This window comes from Hyperolius riggenbachi, chromosome 1 (genome assembly GCF_040937935.1).
Source record: "Hyperolius riggenbachi isolate aHypRig1 chromosome 1, aHypRig1.pri, whole genome shotgun sequence".
NCBI lineage: Eukaryota > Metazoa > Chordata > Amphibia > Anura > Hyperoliidae > Hyperolius > Hyperolius riggenbachi.
In genome coordinates this window covers 520238402-520257106 of record NC_090646.1, presented here as the reverse complement: position 1 = coordinate 520257106, position 18705 = coordinate 520238402, and the positions used below count along the sequence as shown (strand labels likewise).

Below are 18705 nucleotides of genomic sequence, written 5' to 3'. Positions count from 1 at the left end.
TGAACCGCTTGTTTGATCATTAACGATATATCTTTTGGTTGCTCGGGTTCCCTAGCCATGGAGTCAAAGCATCTTCTGCAAACTAATTTCCCGGGCATGACATCTCTGTCACAGGCCCAGCATCTTCTCCTTGAACTTGAGTGTGAGCTTCTACGCCTAGGTGACCTGCTTCTGTCCCCTCTATATGAAGAGCGCCTTCTGGAGCGAGAACGGGAGCGAGAGCGTGAATAAGTCCTTCTCTTTGAAGGTGATCTCCTCTCAGTTGGGTATACATAAGATGGACCTTCGTAGACTTCTACTTGATCCAGCTCCAGCACTTGCTCTTGGATCAGTCTGAAATAGACAATAGGATCCAGTTTAGAAAGCTCTCTTTTATATTATGAATTAGGCCACTTACATACTGCTTCCTACCTTAGGCCATTGTTCTGGTCAGTGTCAGGTGATATTGTCTCCATAATAACAGCAGCCCTGCTGTAAAGACATTTTAATAAATAAAGTAAGGTGGTGACGAACTAGAAAAAAAACACATAGGAGTTGCAGATTCCAATTCAGTAATTCAGAATGTACCTTGAGTAATCCAGTAGATTTGCTCAGTGTCAGCTGGTGAGGTCCTGCGCGCTGACAGTCCACGCTCCTACTGACAAACTGAGCGAGACCCAGCGCGCAGCTAAATATCCCTCTCCAGCCTCACCCTCCAATCGTAAGTAAGGGGGGCGGATCCGCGTCCACATGACCTCTCGCCGACCAATCCGGGGCTCCGCACCGAGCGGAAGTGACGTCCTCGATACCGGAAGTGCTCTCGGGTAGTGGAACGCACGCCAAGCCGAGGGCGGAAGTGTCTCCGAGTACACGCTGCGCAACCAACACAGGTAATAACCCAGAACGGAGGATCAAACAGAGCATTGCAGTGACAACTCGACATTTAACAACATATATATATCTATATGTAGGAGGTGAAAGATAGCATTGCTATCACACCAAACCTAAACCATGGCCAGCAATGGTTGTTTTCTCCAGCCAGCGTCATTTAGTTGCAGGCAGGGAACTTCAACAGGAGAGGCTGAACCTGCTGGTATGATAGGAAGCAGTTTAAAGGTGGCCATACACTGGCCCGATTCGCGGCCGTTTCGACAGCAGATTCAATCCTGGGATCGAATCTGCTGCCAATTGTTCGCGCTAAACGCACCCGCCGATCCGATTTCCTCCCGAAATCGGATTTCCTCCCGAAATCCCGAAATCCCGAAATCGGATCGGTCCGTCGATCGCGCCGTGCGGGAAATTACCCTCGATCGCCCGCGGGTAGGGTGCGCGTCGCTAGCGTCATCCGATCAGGTATACATTACCTGACGCTGGCTCCCGGGCGTCTTCTCCGCGCTGCACCGCTCTGTTCCGGCTCAATCCCGGCACTTCCTGTGTCACTGCAGTGACCAGGAAGTTCAAATAGAGGGCGCTCTATTTGAACTTCCTGGTCACGGAGTGACACAGGAAGCGCCGGGATGGAGCCGGAACAGAGCGGTGCGGTGCAGCGTGGAGAAGACGCCCAGGAGCCAGCTTCAGGTAATGTATACGGGGGGCGCACAGGCGGCAGGAGCAGCTCAACAGATTGTGATCGGTTTCAGGCTGAAATCGATTCACAATCTGTTTGCACTAAAGGCAGCCATACGATCCCTCTCTGATCAGATTCGATCAGATAGGGATCTGTCAGCTAGTCGATCTAATGGCAAATCGACCAGTGTATGGCTACCTTAAGGAAAAAGAAAAACTTCTACTTGCACCAGTCCCGGGGTGAGGTGATCTCGAGGACAAAAGACTGAGGGGGAAGTCTATGGGGAATTCATTTATACACTGTGTCCTATGGGGTGAAGTGGGCGGGACTTAACCCTAGCGTGACTGCCATGGAGACATATGGAAATGCTGTGTAAACTAAACTTTAGATAAGATATATAGACAAGTTACTTGTTATAGTTAGTTTTTCATCTCGGATCCCCTTTACAGTGGGCAACCATTGACTAAATCGTTTATGGACGAACGTTGTTAAATGTAAGCAATGGTTCTAATTTAGTAATATTCAGGATGAACGTGCAGGTTTGTACAAATAGAGTCTGCAATACAATTCAATCATAGGTTTAAATGTATTTCAAGATAATAAAACAAAGTGGAGATAAAAACAAAACTGATGCCTGAGTTCCATATATGCAGGCACCTCTATGCATGATGAGAAGGTTCCGTTCGGTAGCAGCGTGTGACTGGAATATACACGTGCTATGTACAGAAATAGCCCGGTGCGTTGCACAGGCAGTGTATGGAAACACAGCACACTTCAGCTGCTATGCAGCGCTCTGGGACTACACCAGTCAGCTGCTCTCTCCACAAGCGTACCCAGACCACTGCAGGGAATCCTGGTGACGTAACACGACGTAAGCAGTCACATGCTTTGCTGCAGTTGCCTCCCTCCTCCGGCCTCCGGAGTGTCAGTGCAGTCCAAGATGGCGGCAGAGGTCGGCTGGACTCGTGATACCCGGCATTGAGTTCGGGCATACATATACAGCGAGGGCAGGAGACACCTGACGGAGCACAGAGGAGGTGGCAGAGGGCAGACATCAGGGGAGATTCCGGAGTGCCCTTGAAGAAGGCAGCGGGACAAGGAGGAGAGGAGGGAGAGGTGCGGGGGGCTGGCCGGGGCCATGTTCTCGGTACTCTCCTACGGGAGGCTGGTGGCGAGAGCGGTGCTCGGTGGACTCTCGCAGACGGACTCCCGGGACTACAGCCTGGTGACCGCCAGCTGCGGCTTCGGCAAAGATGCCAGGAAGGGCATCCTCAAGAAGGGCATGTGCTACGGGGACGACGCGTGCTTCATCGCCCGACACCGGACGGCCGATGTCCTGGGTGAGTGGGGCATATGGGAAGGCTGTGCTCTGTATGCTGCTGTATGTGGCCACGGGGGAGCGCAGGAGGGGCTGCACGGCTCAGCGTGGCCTTTCACCCACATTCACTACTACTAGTCTAGGCTGCTGTGTGCTTGCTTGGCTGAGTGCAGGTGCTTATCATTGTGTGTCCTTGTATACAGAATATTGTTACACTATGTATGCAGAGATCATTGTGTGTCCTTGTATACTGAAGAATACTGTTACACTGTGCAGAGCTTGGTGTAGTTATCATTGTGTGTCCTTGTGTACAGAATATTGTTACACTGTGCAGAGATCATTGTGTGTCCTTGTGTACAGAATATTGTTACACTGTGCAGAGATCATTGTGTGTCCTTGTGTACAGAATATTGTTACACTGTGCAGAGATCATTGTGTGTCCTTGTGTACAGAATATTGTTACACTGTGCAGAGATCATTGTGTGTCCTTGTATACTGAAGAATACTGTTACACTGTGCAGAGCTTGGTGTAGTTATCATTGTGTGTCCTTGTGTACAGAATATTGTTACTGTGCAGAGATCATTGTGTGTCCTTGTGTACAGAATATTGTTACTGTGCAGAGATCATTGTGTGTCCTTGTATACAGAATATTGTTACCAGTGGCGTAGCTAAGGTGCTGTGGGCCCTGATGCAAGTTTTACAGTGGGGCCCCCCAAGCACTCTATACATAACAATTGCCACTGCGCACCAAAACCTGCAAATGGCAACAACAGTGTCAGAGGTGCTAAAAGGGGATAGGGAGCTGTTTGTTAGTGATTACCACCATTCACAGTATCTATAGAAGTGATAATTATGAGCACAGGACCAATAGAGAGCTAATACTGTAGTTGAGGGAGGGCCCTTCGGGGCCCCTTTGGCCCAAGGGCCCCGATGCGGTCGCTACCTCTGCACCCCCTATTGCTACGCCCCTGATTGTTACTGTATGCAGAGATCATTGTGTGTCCTTGTATACAGAATATTGTTACTGTATGCAGAGATCATTGTGTGTCCTTGTATACAGAATATTGTTACTGTATGCAGAGATCATTGTGTGTCCTTGTATACAGAATATTGTTACACTGTGCAGAGATCATTGTGTGTCCTTGTATACAGAATATTGTTACACTGTCTGTGCAGAGATCATTGTGTGGCCTGGTATACAGAATATTGTTAAACTGTGTGTGCAGAGATCATCGTGTGTCCTTGTATACTGAAGAATACTGTTACACTGTGCAGAGATCATTGTGTGACCTTGTGTACAGAATATTACACTGTGCAGAGATCATTGTGTGGCCCTGTGTACAGAATATTGTTACACTTCACAGGAAGCCAGTGGGTAGTGACCGCTGTGTCGCCACTCTGATCGTCTGCCTACAATTTGAGCCTCTTTGTATTTCTGACCATGCTGTCTTGCATTGTGGTGGGTTTCATCTTTCATCCTTCACTAAGCTGCTGTGTATAAACACCCCAGTGCTTTTTACAGGTCTCTACAATGGCTGTTGTATGTTTTAGGTGCCTCAGGTTTTATGATGGCAAATACTACATATATTCTTTTAGGAAGGTGCCTCTGAATATCAGGCTCAAATTTCATTACATTTACCACACTCTGTAATACTGACACGGGTATGTATTGAGTGTTACTTTCTCTTGGCCAGGTGACTTTGGAAGACATTTTGACCTTAGAGGACACAGGGGCAGAACATGTACTCTGTGTCTTTTTGGCCTGCATGTCACTGTTATGTTTGTGCAGGATTCATTCCTGCACAGTCAGCTTGCAGAAGATACGTATTTCTGTGCTTTAAGTATTTACCTTGTTCTTATTTTGTTATTGGTAAAATGTGAACTGAATGGTGGTAGACCTTGAATTGTTCCAGTATTTTGTTTCTCTTGTACTGTTTTAACATTGTAATTAATGTTACCGGCTAGTCAAGGTTATGTTAAATGTTGGTATGTGCTTTTGATACATCCCCTGAAAAAGAAGGCATTTCGTGCAACATTTCCTACAGAGTGAGATGTTCTGTATCATCTTCTGTAATCGGGATGTAGCTTATATGGGAGATAGTAAATTGGGCTATGTGGTGTCTGTCTTGGGCTTCAAGTGTAATGTGTGAAAAATGTGAATGAGGCTGCATTCTAAAATAATGCAATGGATGTTCTAATTATCAGATAATAACCTATGGGGTGAGTGTGAAAACAAAACAAATTCCTTCTTCCTATGCACACACAAGATGAATCAAATGCTGCAAAAGGTACATGTGATTGGTCCATCTTCAAGCTGCATACATTTCCATAACCTTAACACTTTGCATCAGCTTGGAATTATTTGCATGTCATTGATCATCCTAAAGCTGGCCACTAACGGTCCAATTTCTAGCGCAAAATCGTTCGAGCGATCAGAAATTCTGATCGGATTGGTTGTAAATAATCTCCATTGATGGACACAATCGATTTTGAACGAGTAAAAAAAAATGTCGCCCGAATAAATTTTCGTCGAACGAAAATTTGGATTTTTTTGGTGGTCGTGATAGGAAGCTATGATTGGTTAGTTGATGGTGTAGTGAACGATTTTACATCCGATCAGAATTTCTGATCGCTCGAACCTTTTTTCCCTAGAAATTGGACCGTTAGTGGCCAGCTTAAGGCTAGTTACACACCAGGACGTTGCGTTTAGGGGACGTTATAGGGCACATAACGTGCCCCAAATGCAACGCCTGGTGCTCTCTGGTGTGGACGTCGGAGTGAGCTGCGTTGTGCAGCTCACTCTGGCGTCCGTGATGCGTACTCTTGGACGCATGCGGCATCACATGGTCCTGCCCGGCTAATTGCCGCACAGAGCGGCCGCTTCAGGAAGTAAACACTGCACGTCACTGAGTGCAGTGAATATTAATTAGCCATGTGCCCGGCCGCTCTCCCCTCCTCCCCAACATGACTGAGCATGTGCAAACAGTCTAACACGGCTTAGCCGCGTAGAACGCACAGCATGCAGCACTAACGTGGGCAGTGTGAACAGCCCACTTGTGTTACATTGCTGTGTGTTGGGGGAGCGTTACAGGCTGCACTAACGTGCGCCTGTTACGTCCCTGTGTGCAAGAAGCCTAAAGGCTGCCATACACTGGTCGATTGCCACCAGATCGACCAGCAGATTGATACCTCTGTGATCGAATCTGATCAAAGATGGATCTATTGGTGGCCTACGCTGCAAACAGATTTTTAATCGATTTCACTATGAAACCGATTCACAATCTGTAGAGCTGCCGCTGCTGTTTCCCCCGCCCCGCCGCATACATTACCTGATCCAGCCAGCGCTAGTCCCCTGGTCTCCGCTGTATCTTCTCCGCTCTGGGCTCCAGCTTCACTTTACTTCCTGCCGGGGGAAGTTTAAAGAGTAGACGGCACTCTACTGTTTAAACTTCCTGTCGGGACAGGAAGTACGTGAAGCCAGCCGGAGCCCAGCACGGAGAAGTGACTGCGGGGACACGCGCCGGCGGAACAGGTAATGTATTGCCGCTAGCGTTGGTCATCAGACATTCAAACGCACTCCAGACCCGAGCGAAATCTTCCACACGGACAGAACGGGAAACGATCGATTTCAGACGGAAATCGTTTGTTCGGTCAGCATTTGCGCGACGATTTCACAGCAGGTTCGATCAGTGATCGAATCTTCTGTATAACGGCAAGAAAATCGTTAAAGGGGAACTGAAGAGAGAGGTATATGGAGGCTGTCATCTTTATTTCCTTTTAATCAATACCAGTTGCCTGGCAGCCCTGCTGGTCTATTTCTCTGCAGTAGTATCTGATTAAAACCAGAAACAAGCATGCAGCTAGTCTTGTCAGATCAGACTTATAAGTCTGAACCACTGAAACACCTGATCTGCTGCATGCTTGTTCAGGGGCTATGGCTAATAGTATTAGAGGCAGAGGATCAGCAGGGCTGCCAGGCAACTGGTATTGTCTAAAAGGAAATAAACATGACAGCCTCCATATACCTCTCTCTTCAGTTCCCCTTTAAGTGTATGGGCCCCTCTAGACCTCTCAAGGTGGGTACACACATCAGATAAGTGTTTGGAAAATGAAAGATCAGACCAATTTTACCCCCTTCCATGTAGTATGAGAGCCATACCTACACAGTTTATTCTATTGATCTGGACTCCCCATCAGCTAAAAATCTTTGCAAGATGCTGCACACATGCAACAGATCAGTATCTGCAAAATGCATTCATAGTCTGACGGGTCCCCAAACGTTTTGGGTCGAGGGCCGGGTCAACATACTTCAGACTGCTGGGGGCCAAATTATACATAAAATGATGTAGAAGTCTTTGCGGGCCAGACAGTGAATCATACCTAGGTGACAATCTGCAGTCCAATTGGATAGCCGTGTCACCTGATGTGGAACTTGATTGGAAACCAGCGAATTACTGCTTTCTGGCTTCCATGTGGATGGGTGGTGCCAGCACGCCTATACTATATGCGGATGACCAATATTTTAAAGATGTAGCTGACCACATCTATAAGTAATACATTTTGTGTGTGGGGGGGTCGGTAAAAAAAAAGCCTCGGGGCCACATTCGGCCCGCGGGCCTTAGTTTGAGGACCACTGGTCTATGATATCTGCAGATCTCATGCAAACCTTGTTTAACAGATATTCATCTGCAGATCAGATCCACCAGGATGGATCTTCAGATCTGCAGATGATTGTCAGGGCCTTTTTCCACTAGCAGTCGCTAGCGTTCACGCTGAACGCTAGCAATTGCTGAATCGCAATTCCGGCGATTTCCCGACGTTTGCGGCCGATTTTGCTATGCACTGCATAGCAGAATCGCGGCAAATATCGCTCCGCCGCGCGTTCGCGGTCCCGTCAAAAACGAATCGCGGTAGTGGAAATGACCTACCGCGATTCCTATGTTAAAAAGCAAACCGTAGCGATTGTAAAATCGCTAGCGGTTTGCGACTTCACGATCCGGCCAGCGCAAACGCGCTAGTGGAAAAGGGCCCTCAGATCTGCAAATGAATGTCTGTTGAACAAGGTGTGTGTGAGATCTGCAGATATCATAGACTATGAATGCACTTTGCAGGAAATGATCTTTTGCAGATACTGATCTGTTGCATGTGTACAGCATCCTGCAAAGATTTTTATCTGATGGGGAGTTCAGCTCAACAGAATAGACTGTGCAGAGTATGGCTCTAATACTACATGGAAGGGGGTAAAATTGGTCTGTGATCTTTCATTTTCCAAAGACTTTTATTTGATGTGTGTAACCACCTTCAGACATAGGAGTCTGAAAGCGTGAATCCACCTCCTGTCAGCTGCACTTGTGCACTGACCGGCCACTTTCTAGTGTTCAGCATGCGTAATGTAAAGGCCACCTTCCTATAATCACATCTGACCCATTTCTGCTACTGTGTAACCTCGCCTCATGGCAAATGATGACCATGTGTGTGGTTACAAACACTGCTATTCAGCTGCACGTAACTGCAGCTGAAAGGCTCTTGTGGTTGGCAGTCAGGAGGCTGAACTGCCTGACTAGCTCCTCCCGTGACACCGTTTGGAGCTAGTCTAGGCGACCTAGCAGGAACTCTCATAGGGAACAGTTCTCCAATTACAGTGCCCGCTACAGCATGAAGCGTTGTGATAGGTTGTTGTAAACTACACCCACACTTTCCAGCCAATCTGAAACCTAATTTGAGGGTGCTGTCCATCCAATCACAATAGCAGAATTTCTGAGGTTTCCTGCACGGTTCCCTAAGCTAGACTAGTGGCCAAAGTTCTAGCTTAGTCCAGGTGAATTCTGCCTACCACGGAGCAAGAAATAACTCAAAATCTATGATCATCTCCATTCTCCAGGACCTGGTGAAAAATCTGCCTTTTAGTCAGATATTTCATATCATCAGTCCAGGACAACTGTGGCATGCATAGAAATCTCAGTTTTTTTCTGTATTTGTAGCGGCACTAATTCAAATCAAATGTGATGGCCTTTCATATCCTGGTTTTTGTCCAGTGCAAAAGTTTGATGTATTAGCCTGAGCAAAAGTGCAAAATGGCAGCATGGGTTAAATGCATAGTAAGTTAGGGGGATTTTTTTTTTTTTTTTTTTTATATGCTGTATTGGCTTTGTCCCTTTTCATCCACACTTCCCATAGCTTCATGTGTCAATTATCTGGTGAGGAATGTGTTGCAATGCAGCTCATGTCTTGAAGTTGACCTTTACTCTATTTTCGGGCCATAGCCGTTTGTGCCATTGTCTTCCATTTCCCTTTGACGGTGGTAGCACTGCTCTGTACAAGGTGCACAATATTCCTTCAGGGTACATCTACTGAGAATTAAAACCAACAAGTTCATTATATTGTGTGTATTAGAAGTGTTAAAGGTTCACTATGTACACACATTTTCTTATTGTATATTATGCAGAAGATTTTATGCTATGTAAAATGACTCAAGCAGAGATTTATTTGACATTCGCGTAATAATTAATAAGGTGGGCTATGCAGCATTAGCTTGGCCTGAAGTTGATTGTTCCATCAATTTAAGATCTTGCAGCACGATCCAAAAGACCAGTGGAACGAGAGTGATGACAATCGACCAACCTGCTAATCTTCTGTGAAGTACCAATGAATTAGGAGAGACCATTTTAGTTTTCTACAGATACTCATATGTACCAAGCCTCTGTGCCCTGTAAAACATGCCAGCATGATCTGTTAGGGCCAATACATTTATTTACAATGAATAATTATCAGTTGCTTCCCAATACTGGTATAATTTTAAACTAGCCTATGTATACTGATATACTGGTCCCATGTCATATCATTGTCACTGGTCCAGGGCTTCCCCAGAAGTATGCACAAAGCAACATTTCCAGCATCTGTGTCCTTTGTTTACTGCACTGACCCATTAAAGCGGTATCGTCACCATAAAAATCAAATTTCAACAGCAACTGGTCTGAGTGTATTAAGTGATAAAGATGCTAAGCCTGCATTCAAAACTTTTTCTGCTGTTATGATTTGGAGTTATCACATACTTAAAGGGATACTGTAGGGGGGTCAGGGGAAAATAAGTTGAACTTACCCGGGGCTTCCAACGGTCCCCTGCAGACATCCTGTGTTGGCGCAGCCACTCACCGATGCTCCGGCCCCGCCTCCGGTTCACTTCTGGAATTTCAGACTTTAAAGTCTAAAAACCACTGCGCCTGCGTTGCCGTGTCCTCGATCCCGCTGATGTCATCAAGAGCGCACAGCGCAGGCCCAGTATGGTCTGTGTCTGCGCAGTACACTCCTGGTGACATCAGCGGGAGCGAGGACAAGGGCGTGCAGGCGCAGTGGTTTTCTGACTTTAAAGTCAAATTCCAGAAGTGAACTGGAGGCGGGCCGGAGCATCGGTGAGTGGCTGCGCCGACACAGGATGTCTGCGGGGGACCATTAGAAGCCCCGGGTAAGTTCAGCTCATTTACCCCCGACCCCCTCCCCCCCCCCCCCCCCCCCCCCCCCTACAGTATCCCTTTAAGGAACACTGGCCCTTTAGTAGTCGTGCTAAAGAATTGCATGCTGGGGGTTCTTTTTATCTATAATCTATTCCTCCTCTTCTCTTTATTTCCCTGCCAGCTTCTTATCTGAAACCTAATCCCCTACTCACTTGTGTTTACAAGCAAGGCTGAGGCAACTCAGCGATTGGAGGAGACAAGAAAAAAAGTAAAGGGCAGAAATTACATCACGAGTTAGCCTTAACTGTGGGCAAAAAACATGGCCCCCACCAGGAACAGAATTCTCGTAATTTACTATATAACATTCACTGAAATCAAAACGTGGACAGTATAATACATATTATGTAAGTAGATCAAGTATTTATCTACTTATATATATGTGGTTTTTTTTGTTTTTTTCCCTGGCATAGTATGGCTGATCCTACTGCTTTAATAAGGCAGTGAAGGAAAATGCCTCCCTACAGTGATATTGTGGATGCCCTTTCTTTTCTGATCATACTAACCTCTCTATTGGAATAAGAGACAGACTCCAGACACTATTATGAAGCCATACCTTTTTATTTAAACAGTCTATCATCTCCAACATAAATCATGCATCCAGGCAGGGTGTGCCCACAGAGAGATGGGTGTACTACTACTTTCACTGCAATCTGGGCTGAGTAGGTCCACACCTGGCTAGGCTACTATAGGAAGCAATGATGCTGCATCAGTTTCAAGGAAAGAGTTGCTTGTGGAATTGCGGTAATTGGCATAAAGCACAGGGCCTGGAGCACAACATTGGCATTCTGCTGTCTTCACACATATTGCATCCTACCACTGATATGTTGTGTGTCCTAAAGAAATGGAAAGAGGGAAATTAAGGCATAGAAAACAGAAAGCTGGTATCGGCACACAGAAAAGTCAAAGGAAAAGGACTGAAGTGTAGAAAAAGGAGACCAAAAGTAAACAGAAGGGACCAGAGATTTCTCTCCAAATATAAACCACAATTAAAAATCTAAGTGGTCTCTTCTCCTCTGAAATAAAGCAAGAAAGTAATGGTTGGCATTACATATTTTGTTTTAAAGTGGACCTGAACTTGGGAACTTCCTCTCTGCTCTAAAAGATACGCAACAGCATAAGTTCATACATAAATACATTTGTGTGTTACAGCTGATATAAATCTGCAGTGTATCTACTTCCTGATTTCATAGAAGCAGACATAGGGTTAACATTCCCTGCTTACAAATTAGCTGCTCTGCCGAGGAAGCCAGCTGACACAGCTGAGAGATCAACTTACATTGGTGATTAGTCACAGATGAGGGGAAATTCAACAGGATAAACTCTCTAAATACAGGGTGCATTTCTATGTTTTCCGACTGTACTGTGCAAGAGTTCAGGTCCACTTTAAGCCCTGTTCCTTACCCCACATTATAGCTGCCATTGATCTGCTACAAGGGCCAAATCTATGAATGTAATGTATAGACAGAGCTGAGGGTGGAATGGCAGCTGCACTCATGAGTGAGGAGAATAAGGAAAAGGAGCATTGATTTCATAATTAGTGCTCCTAATTATTCTCCTCACTCATGAGTGCAGCTCCCATTCCACACTCAGCTCTGTCTATCACTTTAATATTAGTGCATGTGTGGAGGACATCCGAGCCTAGATGTTCCCCTGGAATAGTGGTGGTTTTTTTTTTTCCCACGTTTGTGGAATAATAGATAAGCAATTGTGAGTCACAAAAGTGGAAATATATTTTGCAGGGTTATATGAATCTTTTCCACAGTGAATACCAAGAGTTCAGTGACTCATGCACAAGACTAATTCTGTTATTTGAATCCTGCCTGATTAGCCCTGTTTTTATGTTAAATGTGGAGATGGCAAACCTTGACATAGTTTTACAAACATATTAGCATAGCTGTGTGAGAGCCTTCCATTCCAGCGTAGATACTTGAAGGACCACTACAGCGAAATAAGTAAGCAGGTAGAACCTGACAGATCCAACAGGTTTTGGACTAGTTAATCTCCTCTTGGGGTTTTCTCAGGGTTGTCTTTGTTTTCAAAAGCATACCATGAACAGCAGTTGCTAAGTCATAGACCCAGTGCACACCAAAACCGCTAGCAGATCGTAAAACGATAGCGGTTTTTAGAGCTGATTTAGAGACCTAGTCTAAACCTGCCTAGCGGTTTTGGGTGAGTTTTTGTGTAGCAGATTACAAATATTGTTACAGTAAAAGCTGTTACTGAACAGCTTCTGTAACAAAAAAGCCTGGAAAACCGTTCCGATGTAGCATTTTCCACAGCGGTTTGCGTTTTTCCTGTACTTTACATTGAGGACGAAACGCTTCTGAAAACTGCAAACGTGCAGCAGGAGGCACGTTTGCGGTTTGGAAAAAACCTCAAACCTCTGCTGTGCACCATCCTATTGAAATACATCAGCCAAGCGTTTTCACTGGCGGATGCGGCTGGCGGATCGCTGCTAAAACCGCTCAGTGTGCTCTGGGCCTAACTGCTAAAAATTGTGCAATTGAGTAGGGACACTCGCTGGTAGCTTACTATTTTGACAGACTGAACTGCCATTCAGGAAATACTTTTGAAAACCAAAAGAAAATTCTGAGAATCCCCCATGAGATGGACTACTCCAAAACCTGTCAGATTTGAACTTGCATATTTTTTTTTTAATTTTGCTATAGTGGTCCTTTAACTTTACTATGACAGCTTTGTGATTGTGATGTGCTATTTGGTTTGGCTGAATTATAAAAATCCTGTATGAACTGAAACTGACATTTGTGTAACCTATGGGAGGAGGTGGCATTTACAGATGTGTAGCTTAGAGGTCCGTACTGTGATAGCGATGACAGAAATATATCTGCTAGTGTCTCATTAGATGTATGTAGCTTGCTCTGATTTTTCTGTTCTTTTGTAAGGCCTTGATGAAAATGTATTAAAGGGAAATTCCACTTCAGTGTTTTGGGGAATTTATATAACAGATCTGTATTGAACAAATCTTTTTTAATGTTGTTAAAAAAGAAATCTTTGCATCTCCGTCTGCAGCTGTAAGGTGTACCAAAACAGTGTAAGCTCAGAATGTTCTGCTCTGCAGTCTTGCTGATAGTACTCTGTGTACTGATAGAGGCACTGCTGCCTGTGAGGCTGTGCAGATACTCCCATTCCCTGTAGGAGTAATTAGCTGCATGGGGCCTCAGCTTTGTTACTCATTTTCAACACCTGGACTAACAAGTTGACTGGCAGTACAATTGGGCGCACCTCTCTGACAGGAAGCATTGTGAAATGACTGTTTTACATGCAAATAAAGGAAGCTGAAAGGGTTGCCAATCTCTGCACTATATGAAGGTCTCATCAGAAGTAGAACTTCTCTTTTAGATTTTTACACCACAAAGATAGTTAGGGCCCTCTTCCACTAGCAGTCGCTAGCGTTCACGCTGAACGCTAGCGATTGCTGAATCGCAATTCCGCCGATTTCCCGACGTTTGCGGCCACGATTTTACTATGCTATGCACTGCATAGCAAAATCGCGGCAAATATCGCTCCGCCGCGCGTTCCCGTCAAAAACGAATCGCGGTAGTGGAAATGACCTACCGCGATTCCTATGTTAAAAAGCAAACCGTAGCGATTGTAAGGGGCCCTTTTCCACCAGCGCGTTTGCGCTGGCCGAATCGTAAAGTCGCAAACCGCTAGCGATTTTACAATCGCTACGGTTTGCTTTTTAACATAGGAATCGCGGTAGGTCATTTCCACTACCGCGATTCGTTTTTGACGCGAACGCGCGGCGGAGCGATATTGCCCGCGATTTTGCTATGCAGTGCATAGCATAGTAAAATCGCGGCCGCAAACGCCGGGAAATCAGCGGAATTGCGATTCAGCAATTGCTAGCGTTCAGCGTGAACGCTAGCGACTGCTAGTGGAAAAGGGCCCCCATGTTTTGGGTGTAGATTAAGTGTGAGTACAGGTGTCCTCTGGTGTTTGTGGCCTCCCCTTCTGCATCAAATTACATAAAACTCTGATGAGCTCTGTTGTCTGCTGTGAGCTGTAGCTCCCCTCTAAATAGGACAGAATGGGTTGCTCTGCAGAGAAACAAGTAGCACATCTGTACACAGATTAATGATAAATGGTTGTTCTAAGTTCTCAGCAAAGCACTAGATGCCACCCAGCGTTGTAAGACCCAGAGGCCCGTATGCAAATAACTTTTTCTCCTAGGTGATATTTCACATATTGCCAATAAAATGCTTCTTATGCCTCCAGCAACAAAATACTTTAAACAATTTTGATACTACTTTTTGGTACTTTTTCGAATGCAAAATGTTGACCTTTTTAAGAGCTGGAAACTTATCTCTTTGAAGAACTCAGGAGAAAAAGTTACTGGATAAGGCCCTGTGTGTTTTCCCATGCAGAATACTGCACAAATAATGTGCACTGTAAGAGGGGGCGGCCCTAGACCTCATTTCCAATATAAATTTCACACACTTGTGGAGGGGATTGGAATGCTGGTTCTTGCTTGGAAGCCTGCCACTGCCTTCACCCTTAAAGAGAATCTGTACTCTAATATTTTTACAATAAAAAGCATACCATTCTATTCATTATTTTCTCCTGTGCCCCTCTGTGCTGTTTCTGCCACTCTCTGCTGCAATCCTGGCTTGTAATTAACAGTTTTAGGCAGTGTTTACAAACAAACTAACCAGCTTCTAATAGGCTCAGCTAAGCATAGTGTATGAGTCATTCAGAGTATGCAGGGGGCCTGCAGAGGGTGTGTATCGCTTCTACCAATCACAAGCAGCCCTGCACATTCCACACAATCAAGCTTTAGCCCGACAAACAGGACAGAGGAAAGATACATTGATTTATTACAGAGACAGTGCAGTTAGGAAAGACTGCAGTAAGCCAGAGCAGATTAGAACAGGCATAGGAACTTATAGGATAGAAGAACTAAGGCTGAAAAAATTGTTACAGAGTCTCTTTAAAGTGAAAACCTGTCAAGGTGCCAGAATTACTTACTGCCCCCTGCAGGTGCTGATATACTGGTACCTCTAGCTGCTGACCCAGAATAATTATGCAGGTAAATGTTGCCTTGTGAGGGAGAGTGAATGTCAGTGGGGGTGGGATTCCAGCTATACAGCGTGGTGGGGGTTCAAGAAGTGAGCAGCAGCATCATATAATTCAGTGAGTAGGTAGTATGGATTTAAAGGACACCTGAAGTGAGAGGGATATGGAGGTTGTGCCATATTTATTTCCTTTTAAACAATACCAGTTGCCTGGCTGCCCTGCTGATCCTCTGCCTCTAATACTTTTAGTACATAGCAAGAAAATGAGCAGCGCTACTTAAAAACAGACTAGTGCCTTTCTGCAAAAGAGTGCAAGCCCCACTTGTGGGGTCGAGTACACACCGAGCATACACATGACCTGTCTACCACTGGAGAATGTTGGTTTCCTGTAACAGCTTGCATGCAACCTATTAAGTACTCGTCCCTCCCACTGCGAAGAAGTCAATCCTCCATGGGAGGGGCCTAACACTAACTAAATCCTAACCTGTGTGTATATGCATAGCCTGGGTGCACTACTAAGTAAAATTGAAAAATCGAAAATTGTGCAAAAGGTGGATCAGCACAACACCAGGCCGCCTCCGAATGGCCTTCAATCAGAGATGCGCTGAGCCCCCCCAGGAACTACAAACGCACCTTGAACCCAAACAGAAGCTCTGCATATACACCAAAAGCATGGCTGTTAAGTGGGAGCAGCTGACCAAAAACTAATTAAATTAGTACACAGCAAGAAAATGAGCAGTGCTACTTAAAAACAGACTAGTGCCTAACTGCAAAAGAGTGCAAGCCCCACTTGTGGGGTCGAATACACACCGAGCATACACATGACCTGTCTACCACTGGAGGATGTTGGTTTCCTGTAACAGCTTGCATGCAACCAGGGTCTATGGGTAATACTTTTACCCATAGACCCTGAACAAACATGCAGCAGAACAGGTGTCTCTGCATGCTCGTTTCTGGTGTGATTCACACTACTGCAGCCAAATCTGCAGGGCTGCCAGGCAACTGGTATTGTTTGAGTAAATATGGCAGCCTCCATATACTCTTCACTGAAGGTTCCCTTTAAATTACATGCTTAAACTATTTCTTCCTCTGCAGGTGGATTCCGGTAAGAGAACAAAGTAGTCCTCCAACAAAGCTCACCAGTCGAACAAACATACAAGCTTTGTATTTGATGCTTGGAAATTTCCAACCTTGACAGCTTTACCCTGTGCCTGCTTATTCCAGTTGGGGAGATAACATAGGTGTGGAATGTTATAGTACCTCACTGGCTTCTCCCAAGACAAAGCTGTGACAAACTGGTATGAAGCTGCTAAAACTGAAGGTCACACAGAAGAGCCTCCCTGATACTCTGTCCTGCCTGTCATATTATGTGAACAGCGGCTGCTTTTGGCAGAGAGCAGTGTGTGGAGGATTCTAAGGCCATATAAGCTTGAAGCTATACAGACTGTGATGCAATAGTATCAGTGGCCCCTTCGGAGAATGGCCTGGCTGTACCCCCTTCCCCTCCCATAATTCCCCACAAGGCATTCCAGAACTCCTGCATGGAAATGTAGCGTCTGCCCCTCTATAGCTCACTCCTCGCTGACAGAAGGGAGGGTAATGGCTATAACAGTGGATTGTAGGGAATTTTCTTTGACAGCACTAGTGATATTTTACATGGCAGGAGACGGAGATTAAGTTCAGCTTGCTTGTTATGTTGCACTTTATTTCTTTGTCTACTGGGTCTGTTAATTAGCTAAAGGCATGTGTCCATAACAGGTCAACATGGTGACCTGCTTTATGTACTATATATATAAACGCATCAAAGAACTTGTACACTGAGATACATTTACAAAGTCGGAGTATATTTAGTGCACTTAACATGAAATAGATTAGCAGCGATACTGATTTTTGTTGGCAGGAGTTTGCTCGGTTTGGCTATCCTTTTGTTGGCATTGACTGGTCGGTCAGACATCTAACAGTTGCTAAGAGACCATAGAGCCTCTAGTTATTTCAACATTACTTTTGTGTAGAAAAGCAATCCTCCTGAGATGGCTGTATACAGTACCAAACTTACATGTACATCAAGTGCCAGTCTAGGGTGCGCTAAAGAAAAATATTACAAACTGGCTCCCATTAATCAGTGAAAGAGGATCTCAAAAGTTTCATGGTTTGAACCTTGATAAATTAAATATTGGTAAAATGCCTAATAAAGACGTACTACCACCTTCACACTACAGAATGCTTGCATGATTTCGTGCATGCATTGCTAACGCACAGAATGTGCGCTGTGGCGGAGTAAAGTGCAGAAGTCGGCAGCTGCAGTATGAAAGAACACACTGGGAAATGTGCATTGTGTGATAAATGCAGGAACGCCCAGGTGGACTGTGAACAGCAACAGAAATGTCTATAGACTTTCATGTTAATATACGGATCACACACACTATGTGCGGTGCCTCATGAGGGGGGGGGGGGGGCGGCGTGTGATTAGCTGGATGGGGGCTTACAAGGGTTTTTAAGCTCAGGTGGCAAAGTTTACACAGGCCATAGGTTCCTTTAGCTTTAGGTTCCTTTAACTTATTGCGTGCAGAAGGATTGTGTAACTCACATATTTTCAAGGGTATGTTATGCTCTACAGATGAGTTGTCAGTCTGCCAGAACAGATCATTGGAGCCACATAGTGTCTTAAAATATATTTTTGGTGGGCTTTACTGATCTAGAATGTCAGCAGTTTGTCTTGGCACTTAGTTCCCAGTAGTTTTCATGTGGAAACCCCATTGTAATTATCGCAATCACCCTGCATTGTTTTTATCAAGTGCTAAAAAAGAGCATTGCAAGCAGTGCATAAGTGGGGGTAAACATGCTCTTTTTAGGACTTTCCTCCATTCTGTATTGTTTTATTTGAGATGCTGCATTGCAGTCCTGACCACTGGGATAAAATGGGACAGAGGTGGTGGTGTAACATTGGTGTGAATGTCTGTCATATTGTTAGTGTGACATAAAGGTTACTGTTGCCAAAAAGCAGGCGGAATGCCTTTATTCTTTGTACAAGGGTGCCAAAGCATTTCTGAATAAAAATAAACTTTTAGCCATAAGCCAACCTCTGCAGGGAAAGCCAGTGCGTTCTTTTTTTGGGGGGGGGGGGGGGGGGGGAGATTTCCTCATCGACATATGTATTTATCACTGAGCTATAAAATAGTATACCAGGCATCTTGTAGTCAAAGAAAACAGGGACTTTTTAATACAAAACGCCACAGGTTTATTTTAGAGCCACTATATAGTATGTTGCAGCGAAATAGATTTACACGCGCAGG

The 18705-nt window shown here is 45.1% G+C and overlaps 1 protein-coding gene across 1 annotated transcript in view; it reads left to right on the top strand.

Moving 5' to 3' along the window:
- Nucleotides 1-2471: 2471 nt before the first annotated feature.
- PPTC7 (protein phosphatase targeting COQ7) overlaps nt 2472-18705 on the top strand; it is a 45166-nt gene continuing 28932 nt past the window's right edge. The window contains exon 1 of the mRNA XM_068271623.1: nt 2472-2886. Coding sequence (XP_068127724.1) covers nt 2685-2886 — 202 coding nt within the window. The 5' untranslated portion in view covers nt 2472-2684. The remainder of the gene's footprint in view (nt 2887-18705) is intronic.